General features: G+C 41.8%; 1 protein-coding gene across 1 annotated transcript; it reads left to right on the top strand.

Moving 5' to 3' along the window:
- Nucleotides 1–2,283: 2,283 nt before the first annotated feature.
- Nucleotides 2,284–13,281, top strand: LOC137018309 (basement membrane-specific heparan sulfate proteoglycan core protein-like). Its single transcript, XM_067382913.1, has 12 exons — nucleotides 2,284–2,403; nucleotides 2,632–3,175; nucleotides 3,532–3,696; nucleotides 5,923–6,195; nucleotides 7,290–7,562; nucleotides 8,675–8,935; nucleotides 9,145–9,414; nucleotides 9,491–9,622; nucleotides 11,208–11,378; nucleotides 12,277–12,558; nucleotides 12,843–13,076; nucleotides 13,157–13,281. The coding sequence occupies exons 1-12, from the start codon at nucleotides 2,284–2,286 to the stop codon at nucleotides 13,279–13,281; spliced, it is 2,850 nt and encodes a 949-aa protein (XP_067239014.1).
- Nucleotides 13,282–13,568: the final 287 nt, after the last annotated feature.

Raw genomic sequence — 13,568 nt, 5'->3', positions numbered from 1 at the left:
GAGCTGACTCTGGAGCTGACTTGGGGACTGTAGCGGAGTCTGGAGCTGACTTGGGGACTGGAGCGGAGTCTGGAGCTGACTTGGGGACTGGAGCGGAGTCTGGAGTTGACTCGGGGACTGGAGCGGAGTTTGGAGCTGACTCTGGAGCTGAGCGGAGCGGACTCTGGAGCTGAGCAGAGCTGACTCTGGAGCTGACTCTGGTACTGGAGCGGAGTCTGGAGCTGATTTGGGGACTGGAGCGGAGTCTGGAGCTGACTTGGGGACTGGAGTGGAGTCTGGAGCTGATTCGGGGACTGGAGCGGAGTCTGGAGCTGACTCGGGGACTGGAGCGGTAACTAACTTCTGTTCAGGGACTGAAGCCATCACTGGAATCTGGTCATGGGCTGAAGCAGACACTGGAGCAGATTCAGTGGCTGGAAAAGACACTGAAGCGATTTGGGAGCTGGAGCTGACTCGGGGACTGGAGCAGAGTCTGGAGCTGACTTGGGGACTGTAGCGGAGTCTGGAGCTGACTCAGGGACTGTAGCGGAGTCTGGAGCTGACTCGGGGACTGGAGCGGAGTCTGGAGCTGACTCGGGGACTGGAGCAGAGTCTGGAGCTGACTTGGGGACTGTAGCGGAGTCTGGAGCTGACTCGGGGACTGGAGTTGACTCGGGGACTGGAGCGGAGTCTGGAGTTGACTCGGGGACTGGAGCGGAGTCTGGAGCTGACTCGGGGACTGGAGCGGAGTCTGGAGCTGACTCGGGGACTGGAGCGGAGTCTGGAGCTGACTCGGGGACTGGAGCGGAGTCTGGAGCTGACTTGGGGACTGTAGCGGAGTCTGGAGCTGACTCGGGGACTGTAGCGGAGTCTGGAGCTGACTCTGGGACTGTAGTGGAGTCTGGAGCTGATTTGGGGACTGGAGCGGAGTCTGGAGCTGACTCTGGGACTGGAGCGGAGTCTGAAGCTGATTTGGGGACTGGAGCATAGTCTGGAGCTGACTCGGGGACTGGAGCGGAGTCTGGAGCTGATTTGGGGACTGGAGCGGAGTCTGGAGCTGATTTGGGGACTGTAGTGGAGTCTGGAGCTGACTGGGGGACTGTAGCGGAGTCTGGAGCTGACTCGGGGACTGTAGTGGACATTTTCTTTGAATTTTTATTGAATAAAGATTTCTCTATCGATTTCTCTGATCATAGATGGCAGGTTTGGTGACAGCACCACCTACTGGTCAGAAATGATACCAATTTATCCAACACTATCTTATACTGTAGATCTCTTTAAAGGGTTAGTTCAACCAAAAATTTAAATTATGTAATTTATTACTCTCGTTCATGTCATTCCACACCCGTAAGACCTTTGTTCATCTTTAGAACACAAATTAAGATATTTTTTATGAAATCCCATGGCTCAGTGAGGCCTCCATTGCCAGCAAGACAATTAACACTTTCAGATGCACAGAAAGCTACTAAAGACATAAAACATTTAATGTGACTACAGTGGTTTAACCTTAATATTATAAAGTGACGAGAATACTTTTTGAGCACCAAAAAAAAAAAAAAAAAAGACTTTATTCAACAATATCTAGTGATGGCCAATTTCAAAACACTGCTTCATGAAGCTTCAAAGTTTTAAGAATCTTTTAATTCGAATCAGTGGATCAGAGCATGTATCAAACTGCCAAAGTCACATGAAGTATTGAAATTTTGAAACACTTATGATGTAACGAAGCCTCATTTACTGAAATAACGTGATTTTGGTGCTCCGAACCACTGATTCAAAACAAAAGATTTGTAAATCTTCAAAGCTTCATGAAGCAGTGTTTTGAAAACGTCCATCACTAGATATTGTTGAATAAAGTTATTTTGTTTTTTTTTGGCACACAAAAAGTATTCTTGTCACTTTATAATATTAAGGTTGAACTACTGTAGTCACATGAACTGTTTTATGTCTTTAGTAGCTTTCTGGGCATTGAAAGTGTTAATGATCTGGCAATGCAGGCCTCACTGAGCCATTGGATTTTATCAAAAATATCTTAATTTGTGTTCTGAAGATGAACGAAGGTCTTACTGGTGTGGAATGACATGAGGGTGAGTAATTAATGACAATTTTCATTTTTTGGGGTGAACTAACCCTGTAAGTTTTCATGTAAACTGCTGCACCTGCACAACACTTTGTTAAATGGAGGTCGTAGGTAGACGGTAGGATGCCTCTATTACCTGCAGTTCAGGGGGCCATGGCTGATCAGGCGGTTCGGGGCACCATGGCGGATCAGCACATTCGGGGCACCATGGTGGCGTGGTCTCCATGGCGGTGTGGCCTCGGGTATATGGCCCCTCCCCCAAAATTTTATTGGGAGGTGCCACAGGTTTCTGGGCTGGAGCGAACTCTGGAGGGGCTCGTGGACTGGTGCTGACTCTTGAGCAGGTTCGAGGACTGGAGCGGAGTCTGGAGTTGACTCGGGGACTGGAGCCATCACTCTGGTTAAGGGCAGGAGCCATCATTGGACTCTAGTCAGGGGCAGGAGCCGTTATGTGGGTGGCCAAAACCCACACAATTGCTAGTGTCATTAGGTACATTGCAATGCTCTCTGGTATAGGAACATATACTGAGCTGAGTTCAAGGACTGGAGCAGAGCTGACTCGGGGACTGTAGTGGAGTCTGAAGCTGATTTGGGGACTGGAGCGGAGTCTGGAGCTGACTCGGGGACTGGAGCGGAGTCTGAAGCTGATTTGGGGACTGGAGCGGAGTCTGGAGCTGACTTGGGGACTGGAGCGGAGTCTGGAGCTGACTTGGGGACTGGAGCGGAGTCTGAAGCTGATTTGGGGACTGGAGCGGAGTCTGAAGCTGATTTGGGGACTGGAGCGGAGTCTGGAGCTGACTTGGGGACTGGAGCGGAGTCTGAAGCTGACTTGGGGACTGGAGCGGAGTCTGAAGCTGATTTGGGGACTGGAGCGGAGTCTGGAGCTGACTTGGGGACTGGAGCGGAGTCTGGAGCTGACTTGGGGACTGGAGCGGAGTCTGGAGCTGACTTGGGGACTGGAGCGGAGTCTGGAGCTGACTTGGGGACTGGAGCGGAGTCTGGAGCTGACTTGGGGACTGGAGCGGAGTCTGAAGCTGACTTGGGGACTGGAGCGGAGTCTGGAGCTGACTTGGGGACTGGAGCGGAGTCTGGAGCTGACTTGGGGACTGGAGCGGAGTCTGGAGCTGACTTGGGGACTGGAGCGGAGTCTGGAGCTGACTTGGGGACTGGAGCGGAGTCTGGAGCTGACTTGGGGACTGGAGCGGAGTCTGGAGCTGACTTGGGGACTGGAGCGGAGTCTGGAGCTGACTTGGGGACTGGAGCGGAGTCTGGAGCTGACTTGGGGACTGGAGCGGAGTCTGGAGCTGACTTGGGGACTGGAGCGGAGTCTGGAGCTGACTTGGGGACTGGAGCGGAGTCTGGAGCTGACTTGGGGACTGGAGCGGAGTCTGGAGCTGACTTGGGGACTGGAGTGGTATCTAAACTCTGGTCACGGACTGAAGCCATCACTGGACTCTGGTCTTGGGCTGAAGCAGACACTGGAGCAGACTCAGTGGCTGGAAAAGACACTGAAGCGATTTGGGCAGGAAAAGACACTGGAGCGGATTCAGGGGCTGCAGAAGACACTGGAGCGGATTCAGGGGCTGGTACTGGTTCTGACCAGAAGTCAATTAGCCGTTGGTCCTCTGCAGATTCTGGTGAGTTCTTAGGTTTGGCGGCGGACATCTTGTCCGAGAGCTCAGGCGTGGCGGCGACCGTCTTGTGACGAGGCTCTGGGATGGCGGCCAGGGGCGGCGCCAGCCGATTTTGCCGGGGCTTCAGCCCCGAATGTTTTGAGTCAAGCCCTGAATGTAATGACTGTCACTGAGAAAATATGAAACTGGACAATAGCCTATGTAAACCCCCGAAATCATAAGTTGCTTTATTTCATTGCGCTTTGGCTTTGCATATACTGCATACAGCCTGTAAAAATAGACCTTAAAAATAATCTAGCCTATAGAATACATTTCTTTGCTGTCGGTAGCCTATGGGCTACTCCGTTTCTTCCTCTCTTTTGAATATGCAGCAGGTAGGGGAGGAGCTAGCACAGTCAACCGCAAGAGTGTGAGACAGTCAGCAAGCAGGAATTTCAGGTTAGAGGTTTCTTAACAGTGCTCTCAAAATATAATTTTTCTTAACACATCTCTCTATTAAAATACGTTAAGCAGTTCAATACCGCTTTTCTACAGTATCCAACCATACAACGGCCGCGCTTTCTCTCTCTCGCACATTTGCGCACACGATCAGCTGGTGATGATCAAAATAAAAGCTCAAGGATTTATCTTTTAAAAAGAAATGAGTACAAAAGTATTGTAAAAAAAGATGTTTGAACTAGGGCTGCACGATTAATCGCATGCTATTCTCACGCGCATTTCGTCAGTAAAGCCGGTTCCCTGATTACCGCTAAATCTCCATCACCTGCTTTTAAACGGAGCGCCTTTTAATAGACAGAGCCGTAGTTCACAGACAAGCCACGCAATATCGCGTTCATTATCGCAGGCGATTCATCTGCGATATGAACGCGATATTGCGTGGCTTTTCAGTGATCTACGGCTCTGTCTATTAAATGCCGCTTCATTTGAAAGCAGGTGATGGAGATTTAGCGGTAATCAGGGAACCGGCTTTACTGACGAAATGCGCGTGAGAATAGCATGCGATTAATCGTGCAGCCCTAGTTTGAACCCTTTTTAATGTCCAGGTACAAGTCAATGCTGTTTCTTTGTTCAATTTGCAGACTGTACATGTGTTGAAGCTCTTAATTTTGAGTTTCCAGAGTGCACCAGATTGATGCATTTAACCTTAAAATGTACAAAATTTTCTCCCGGGGGAGCATTCCACTGGACCCCCCTAGAGCTGGTACGTTCAATAAAGTTTTACAAATTACAGTGTCAAATAATGTAAATTTTCTGAACAAGAATACGACAACAAAAGCTCCTTTCATGTCAGTAAAGCTGTTAATAGAAAATTAAAATGTCTTTGGACAAACGTAGATTTTGGCTAAGCCCCAAATGTTTACAATGTCTGGCTCCGCCCCTGATGGCGGCCATCTTTATCACTGGACTGCGGACTTGAGGATTTGCTGAAGGACAGATATGGACAGATCCATTGGAGGGGTATGTGGAGGGAACCGGTATGGGGTGAGTTGGTGAGGCCTTGTATGTTTCCGATGGGACTGGATGAGGAGGATACTTCTTTACTTTAACTTTTCAACTTCAAAGTTTGAACCATTTAAATAGAGAATAAGATTTATAGACTCGACTAGGGAGAAATAACAAATAGGTTTGCTATAACGAATTGCATCCTCATCCAGTGGAGGTGTCAGGCCAGCTCACCTGATAAGAGAGCTCAAGAAATTCCTCCACATACCTCTCCAAAGGACGACCATTCTGCCTCAGTTCCCACAGGCGGTCTTCAGCCAGGATCATATTGTTTTGGTCTGTTTGAGTCTCTATCGCTATTATAAACTATAATCTAACTTCACTGCACTGATAGAGCATATTAATTTCTTTTATTTGTCTTCTTTCATTGACAAGTATTTTCTACAGTATAGATGCATTTAAACTCTTCATTTTCTTCAATCTCTTGACTCTTGCAGCAAAAGAGTTTTGAATCATGCTGGCTCTCTTGAATCACAATTTCTTTCTGTTGCAAATCATGTGATTGGCTGTTTGTCACTATTGTCATGCATTCATGTGCATGCACTCCACAAACTCAGGATCAAAACCTGAGTTGACAGTGAAAGATGATGATCAGCATCATGGTACCAATAAAGCCAGATTGGAGTGGTTTGGTTTTGTCAACTTGAAATTTTATTGAATTTATTTTAATTATTATTATTAGTTATTTTATTTATGACATTATTTTCACTGTTTATTGTTGTACAGTAAGACCAAAGCCCAGAGTGACCATTAAACCTGATCATCATGTATTCAGAGGAGAGACGGTCACTCTCAGATGTGACATTGATTCTGAAGGAGTCACTAGCTGGCGGTACAACTGGTATAAAGAAGGTTTATTCAGTTTTTTCACTGAACTACAGGAACACACATTCAGGTCTGTTTCTGAGTCTGACGCTGGTGAATACTTCTGTTATGGAACAGAGAATAAAGGTTCACGCTGGTCAGAAAGAGGTGATGATGTTACACTGACAGTATCAGGTGAGTTTGATCATCTCTTCTTAAACACACAAACGTTTAATATGTTATTATTTGCTTCTTCACATTAAGATAATTTTTTTTAACATAACATTTTTCACATGATCTTCAAACCAAGTCTCAAATTTGACAGGATTTTTGGATTTTCCACATACATTACCAAATAATGCCCTAAAAAAAGTAGTCATGTTGTCTCTCGATTTTTCTTAATGATTTTTTTGTTGTTGTTGTTGTTTTAATTTCACACCTTCGAATACATCTAAACAAATTGCCAAATAGACGCTGTTTAAAGCTGGTAAACAAAATAATAATGGCTAAACATATCAAATAATTTCATGGCTTTAAAACTTCTCAAGATTTGTCAGTCATTTATTACTCACCCTCATGTCGTTCCACACCCGTAAGACCTTCGTTCATCTTCAGAACACAAATTAAGATATCTTTGATGAAATCTGAGAGGTTTCTAAACCACACATAGACAGCAACATCATTACAACTTTCAAGGTCCAGAAAGACATTGTTAAAATAGTCCATGTGACTACGGTGTTTCAATCTTATATGTCATGAAGAAACGCTTCTGTGTTTTGAAAGTGATTTCAAAACACTGCTTCATGAAGCTTCAAAGATTAACGAATCTTTTGTTTCGAATCAGTGGTTCGGAGCATGTATCAAACTGACAAAGTCACATGAACTATTGAAGTTTCAAAACACTTATTTAACGAAGTCTCATTTACTGAAATCATGTGATTTTGGTGCTCTGACATGAGCATGAGGAATTAATGACTGAATTTTCATTTTTGGGTGAACTAACCCTGTAAGTTTTCATGTAAACTGCTGCACCTGCACAACACTGTGTTAAATGGTGTGTCTTGCATTGTGCAATAATGTTAGTCTTTTTGACTCTATAATGTTTCTTATCTTGTCTATGAAATCAAAATGCATTAGGCTAATAATTTACCATTGAGTGAATGAGATCATCTGTTGAAAACATTTCATAACTCATGCTCCCAAATTCCCAATAATTGTATATTGACAGATATTCCCAAACTGACTCAGACTCTGACTGTTGCGTATTTTCACTGTTTATTGTTGTACAGAAAGACCAAAGCCCAGAGTGACCATTAAACCTGATCATCATGTATTCAGAGGAGAGACGGTCACTCTCAGATGTGACATTGATGCTGTAGGAGTCACTGGCTGGCGGTACAACTGGTATAAAGAAGGTTCATCACGTGTTTTTAGTAAACTACAGGAACACACATTCAGGTCTGTTTCTGAGTCTGACGCTGGTAAATACTCCTGTAATGGAACAGCGTCTGAAGGATCACGCTGGTCAAACATCAGTGATGAAGTTACACTGACAGTATCAGGTGAGTTTGATCATCTCTTCATAAACACACATGTTTGCTTCTTCACATTAAGATCATTTTTTAACCAAAATTGTGTAACATGATCTTCAATCCAAGTTTCAAAGTTGTCTGGATTTTTGGATTTTTCACATCCATTACCAAATAACACACAAAAAAAGTAGTCATGGTGTAAGCCTCAATGACAATGACAGTTATAGTCTAGTTAAAATGTTCTTAAACATCCAGAACAGAAAACTCACCCACAGTAGGTTACAAAGAAAATACTTGACAAGGACGCATAGCAAACATGAGGGCTTAAATACACAAAGACTAATGACAAACAAGGAACACCTGTGAACAATCAAGACAATGACCCAATCACAAAACAAACTGAGAAACCACATGACTAAATCAACCAATAGGTGTGTTCGTCAGGAAGCAACCACTTGGCTAAAGTAGCCGCCTGCAGGCGGGGAGGAGCTGAAAACAGAGACGTGAAGTCAGACACTTTCTGCTTTTTCTGACCCCAGTTGTGAAAAAGAGTGTCATGATACTAAATACAGCTTTTTAAACTAGTTATATAAATCATTCATGTGTTGTGACTAGTAAAACCAAACAGACAGTTTTGAGGTGTGAAAAAAACACCAAAAACATTCACTCACAAAAATGCCAATTTCTTCAGAAATATTGCATGGTCAAAATGTGTTAAGCATACAGAAACAAAAGTATCTTTTGACATTTACTTTGTCTTGAAAATTAGTAACTCTACAGACAAACTGAGAAAAGAAAAATGTAATAAAATGATCAGAGTTGCTGGACATGCAGTAACAAAGTCCTTTGAACTACAGTTTGCAACACTTTGGTAGCTGATACTGTGTGTGTCTTTGACTGCTGGTGTAGATGTAGGTGATGATGTGAAACCCTGCTTTGAGCTCAGGGATACTAACCTAAAGAATGAGGGTTGGAAACTCACCTGGTCCTTGTTGTCCTTTAACTCTTTGCATTGCGCTGACTGAATGTTCACCTTGTTTGTTCCTGTAATTTCTGCCAGCAGCTTCATTACATAGTCTGTAAAATTAAAATGCACTAATAATTTACCAATGAGAGAGCTCCCACTGACTTTCTATTGACAGATTCTCCCAATCTGACTCTGACTGTTGAGCCACGGAGGTCAGTGTTCACTGGAGACTCAGTTACTCTGAGATGTGTGCTGGATCAGTCACGGGGTGGATGGGAGTTTCTCTGGAGTAAAAACTCAAACACTGAATCTACTGAAGCTGCAACTAAAACAATCAATCCTGTGAAAGTCTCTGATGGAGGAGAGTACAGGTGCAGAGCACAAAGAGGAGGATATTACATAGATCACAGTGAACCTGTAGCAGTGACAGTATATGGCAAGTGTTTTTCATCACATAATGAACTGATTTGAGAACACAATAATGATTTATAAGACACTTGATAAGCGATTATAACAGCTGAACAACACTTCAGTCTATACTGATTTAGTGTTTTATAATCAAGTAACTGTTCATACAATAAAAAAGTGCTATTTGTATTTATTATATTATTTATCACATTATTTTCACTGTTTATTGTTGTACAGAAAGACCAAAGCCCAGAGTGACCATTAAACCTGATCATCATGTATTCAGAGGAGAGACGGTCACTCTCAGATGTGACATTGATTCTGAAGGAGTCACTAGCTGGCGGTACAACTGGTATAAAGATTCATCACGTGTTTTTAGTAAACTACAGGAACACACATTCAGGTCTGTTTCTGAGTCTGACGCTGGTAAATACTTCTGTAATGGAACAGAGTCTGAAGGATCACGCTGGTCAAACATCAGTGATGAAGTTACACTGACAGTATCAGGTGAGTTTGATCATCTCTTCATAAACACACACACACACGGTTAACATGTTATTAATGAGTGATTTCTCAATTTCAGATCCCAAAGCAATTTTAAGTGTTTGTCCTCAGAAGTGGTTGACTGAAGGAGATCTAGTGACTCTGATCTGTGAGGTTAACAGCTTCTCTACAGGCTGGACATTCAGCTGGTTCACTGAAACTGGCTCATCAGGTCGGTTAAAATGTACATCATCTGAATTAAATTGTTTTATTGAAGTCAAACATATAATTTAATCTTAATATGTCTGAATAGACACACACACTGTTTATGTAGGGCACATGCTTTGATGCCCAACACTTTCATGGGTAACAAACAGTGAAACCTACTTTGAGAACCCCATGCCTCATTCACTCCTCTGTAACAACATAAGAGCTATTGATCAAACCCTGATTAAAAGCAGCATTCAGTGTAATATGTTACCATATCATTGCGCTTAACACTGAGAATGTGAATAATTGTAATGTGACCATTGGGTGCGGATATCTACACTACCGTTCAAAAGTTTGGGATCGGTAAGATTTTCAATATTTTTAAAAGACGTTTTGTCTGCTCACCAAGATTGCATTTATTTAATTAATTAAAAATACAGTAAAAACAGCAATATTGTGAAATATTATTACAATTTAAAATAACTGTTTTCTATTGGAATATATTATAAAATGTAATTTATTTCTGTGTTGGAAAAGCTGAATTTTCAGCATCATTACTCCAGTCTTCAGTGTCACATGATCCTTCAGAAATCATTCTAATATGCTGATTTGCTGCTCAAGAAACATTTATGATTATTTTCAATGTTGAAAACAGTTGTGCACTTTTTTTTTTCAGGATTCCTTGATGAATAGAAAGTTCAAAAGAACAGCATTTATCTGAAATACAAAGCTTCTGTAGCATTATACACTACCGTTCAAAAGTTTTTTTTTTTTAAATAATTAAAGAAATTAACAGTTTTATTCAGCAAGGATGCATTAAATCAATCAAAAGTGTCAATAAAGACATTTAAAATGTAACAACAGATTATATTTCAAATAAACACTGTTCGTTTGAACTTTCTATTTATCAAAGAATCCTGAAAAAAAAAATTGTACACCAATATTTTGTACAATTGTACACAATAAATGTTTCTTGATCATCAAATCATCATATTAGAATGATTTCTGAAGGATCATGTGACACTGAAGACTGGAGTAATGATGCTGAAAATTCAGCTTTGATCACAGGAATAAATTACATTTTAACATATATTCAAATAGTACACAGTTATTTTAATTTGTAATAATATTTCACAATATTACTGTTTTTACTGTATTTTTAATTATATAAATGCAGCCTTGGTGAGCAGACGAAACTTCTTTTAAAGACATTAAAAATCTTATCGATCCCAAACTTTTGAAAGGTAGTGTACATCACGGAAAATCATAGGTGCAGGTGGATGATTTGCTTTCACAGCGGATTTGGGTAATTTTAGAGCTGATCCACGCATCTCTAGCATACAGCAACAAACTAAAACAAAACATTACAACTCATCAAAATGTGTGGAACTAAAGTTTTCTGAATTTTTCTACATTTGGATAGAGGCTCTTGAAGGGGAAATGCACAATAAATAATACAGTGGCATAGCTATATAGCCTAGACATTTTTTCCCCAGAACGTTCTTGCGACCCGGTAGCAACTCTTCCACAGCCCGGTACTGGGTTGCGACCCGGTGGTTCGCGTCCTCTGCCTTAAGGTGCTACGTTCACATTTTTCACTTTTACAGACCTCAGCAATCGGTATCACCTCCTCTCAGACAGCAGCAGAGGAGCTGGAGGAAAATACACGGTCAGTTCTGCTGCTCTAAATCACACAGGAGTTTATGTGTGCAGAGCAGAGAGAGAAAAGCCAGCCTATAACACAAAATACAGCAACACACAACTACTGTGGGTCACCGGTGAGTTCAAACAGAACTTAAAAAAGGGGTGCCCAACCCTGATCCTGGAGATCTACCTTCCTGCAGAGTTCAGCTCCGGCCTTGCTCAACACATATTTCTGTAATTATCAAGTGCTCCTGAAGATCTGAAGGGGTAGTTCACCCAAAAATGAAAAAAAAAAAAAAAAAATTTGTTTATCTGCTTACCCCCAGGGCATCCTAGATGTAGGTGACTTTGTTTCTTCAGTAGAACGCAAATGATGATTTTTAACTCCAACCGTTGCCATCTGTCAGTTGTATAATGCGTGTCAACGGGAACTTTGTCTATAAGAGTCAAAAAAACATGCACAGACAAATCCAAATTAAACCCTGCGGCTTGTGACGACAGATGTCCTAAGACACGAAACGATCGGTTTGTGTGAGAAACCGAACAGTATTTATATCATTTTTTACCTCTAAAATACCACTATGTCCAACCGCTTTGATAAATACGGTTCGGTTTCTCGCACAAACCGATCGTTTCGTGTCTTAGGACATCAATGTGTCGTCACGAGCCGCAGGGTTTAATTTGGATTTGTCTGTGCGTGTTTTCTTTACTCTCATAGATTTTGTTCCCATTGACACGCATTATAAGACTGACAGACGTTAAAAATCATCATTTGTGTTCAACTGAAGAAACAAAGTCACCTACATCTAGGATGCCCTGGGGGTAAGCAGATAAACATCACATTTTCATTTTTGGGTGAACTATCCCTTTAAATAGCTGATTCAGGTGTGTTTTCTCAGGGTTGGAGCTAAACTTTGCAGGTAGGTAGATCTCCAGGAACAGGGTTGGACACCCCTGACTTAAACCATTGGTTTAAGAAAATGAAAAATGTTTTCAAACATTTCCAAATTATAGCTGTAATTGTCTTGTCAGGTGTTTCTCCTCCAGTCTCTCTGATCATCAGTCCCAGCAGAACTCAACACTTCACATCTGTCTCTCTCTCTCTGAGCTGTGAGGACCAGACTAACTCTGATGGATGGAAAGTCAGAAGATACACAGACAGCGGGTGGTTGCAAGAATGTTCATCATCAGTGTTTGGATCACAAACAGGATCTACATGTACAATCAGATCCACCAGCACATGGGACACTGGAGTGTACTGGTGTCAGTCTGAATCTGGAGAGAAATATCATCCTGTTAATATCACTATACACTGTGAGTCTGTATTTCTGTATTTATTCATTTCACTTGAGTTTACAGTCATTGCATGAAGCAGGTTGATTTAACAAGAGCAGGAAGTATTAGATACTAATGTAAGCAACCAGCCAGAACATCATAGCAACTGTAAAGCAACATACTAAAACCACTCAGAATCCAGTGGGCAGTGGGTATAAACACTCAACATTATTTTTTTAAAATATGAAGTATTTTTTTTATTGTCTCATTTTTATTTTGTTTCCATTTTGTTCATATATCATGTATTTGATGTGATTCTGTAGCCGGTGTGATTGTGGAGAGTCCTGTCGATGCTGTGACTGAAGGAGATAATCTGACTCTACACTGTTTATATATGAACATATCAAACCTCAGAGCTGATTTCTATAAAGATGAATCACTCATCCAGAGTCAAACTACAGAGATGATCATCTCTACTGTCTCACAGTCACATGAGGGCTTCTACTGCAAACACCCAGAGAGAGGAGAGTCGCCCAAGAGCTGGATCTCAGTCAGAGGTGAGAGTCGTGATGCATTTCTTCATATGTCCTCGTTCAGATACAGTGCATGATAAAGTGCTTGTGTGTCTCTTTTTCAGGGTCTCGTTCAGACCTCTCTGTCCTCAAGATACTCAGTTCTGTACTGGCAGCTTGTCCATATCTGCTAGTGACGGTCGTGCTGATTTACAAATGCTGCAGAATGAGAGGTCAAACACCCCAGTGATTTATTATCATTATATTTGCTTCAAAAACTGTGAAAACTGCTTTACAAATACTTAATTGTCAAATTTGGTTAAATTAATGTACTTAAAAGATGATGATGGTAGTTCATAAAAGCAAGAAAAAAGAGTAAATGCTGAGATATTTGATCAGTGTATTTAACAGTGACATGAAGAGAAAGAAACTTTAATCTGATATTAATTTGTTGAGAAGGTCAGAAAACTTCTAGAATCTCTCAATATCTCTTTCACAAGCTCAGGCAGATCATTATGACTGTAAAAGTCATGTTTT

The sequence above is a fragment of the Chanodichthys erythropterus genome, chromosome 4 (genome assembly GCF_024489055.1).
Source record: "Chanodichthys erythropterus isolate Z2021 chromosome 4, ASM2448905v1, whole genome shotgun sequence".
NCBI classification, from domain to species: domain Eukaryota; kingdom Metazoa; phylum Chordata; class Actinopteri; order Cypriniformes; family Xenocyprididae; genus Chanodichthys; species Chanodichthys erythropterus.
Note: the sequence above shows the minus strand (reverse complement) of the source record. Positions and strands in the feature narration are given on the sequence as shown.

What these genes read in the sequence shown, in the direction of transcription:
- LOC137018309 (XM_067382913.1), top strand. Translation starts at nt 2,284, where the DNA reads ATGGCGGTGTGGCCTCGGGTATATGGCCCCTCCCCCAAAATTTTATTG. An exon ending in GACTTGGGGACTGGAGCGGA is followed by an intron (nt 3,176 to 3,531) that starts GTCTGGAGCTGA and finishes CTTGGGCTGAAG; the next exon opens with CAGACACTGGAGCAGACTCA. An exon ending in AGTTACACTGACAGTATCAG is followed by an intron (nt 7,563 to 8,674) that starts GTGAGTTTGATC and finishes TTCTATTGACAG; the next exon opens with ATTCTCCCAATCTGACTCTG.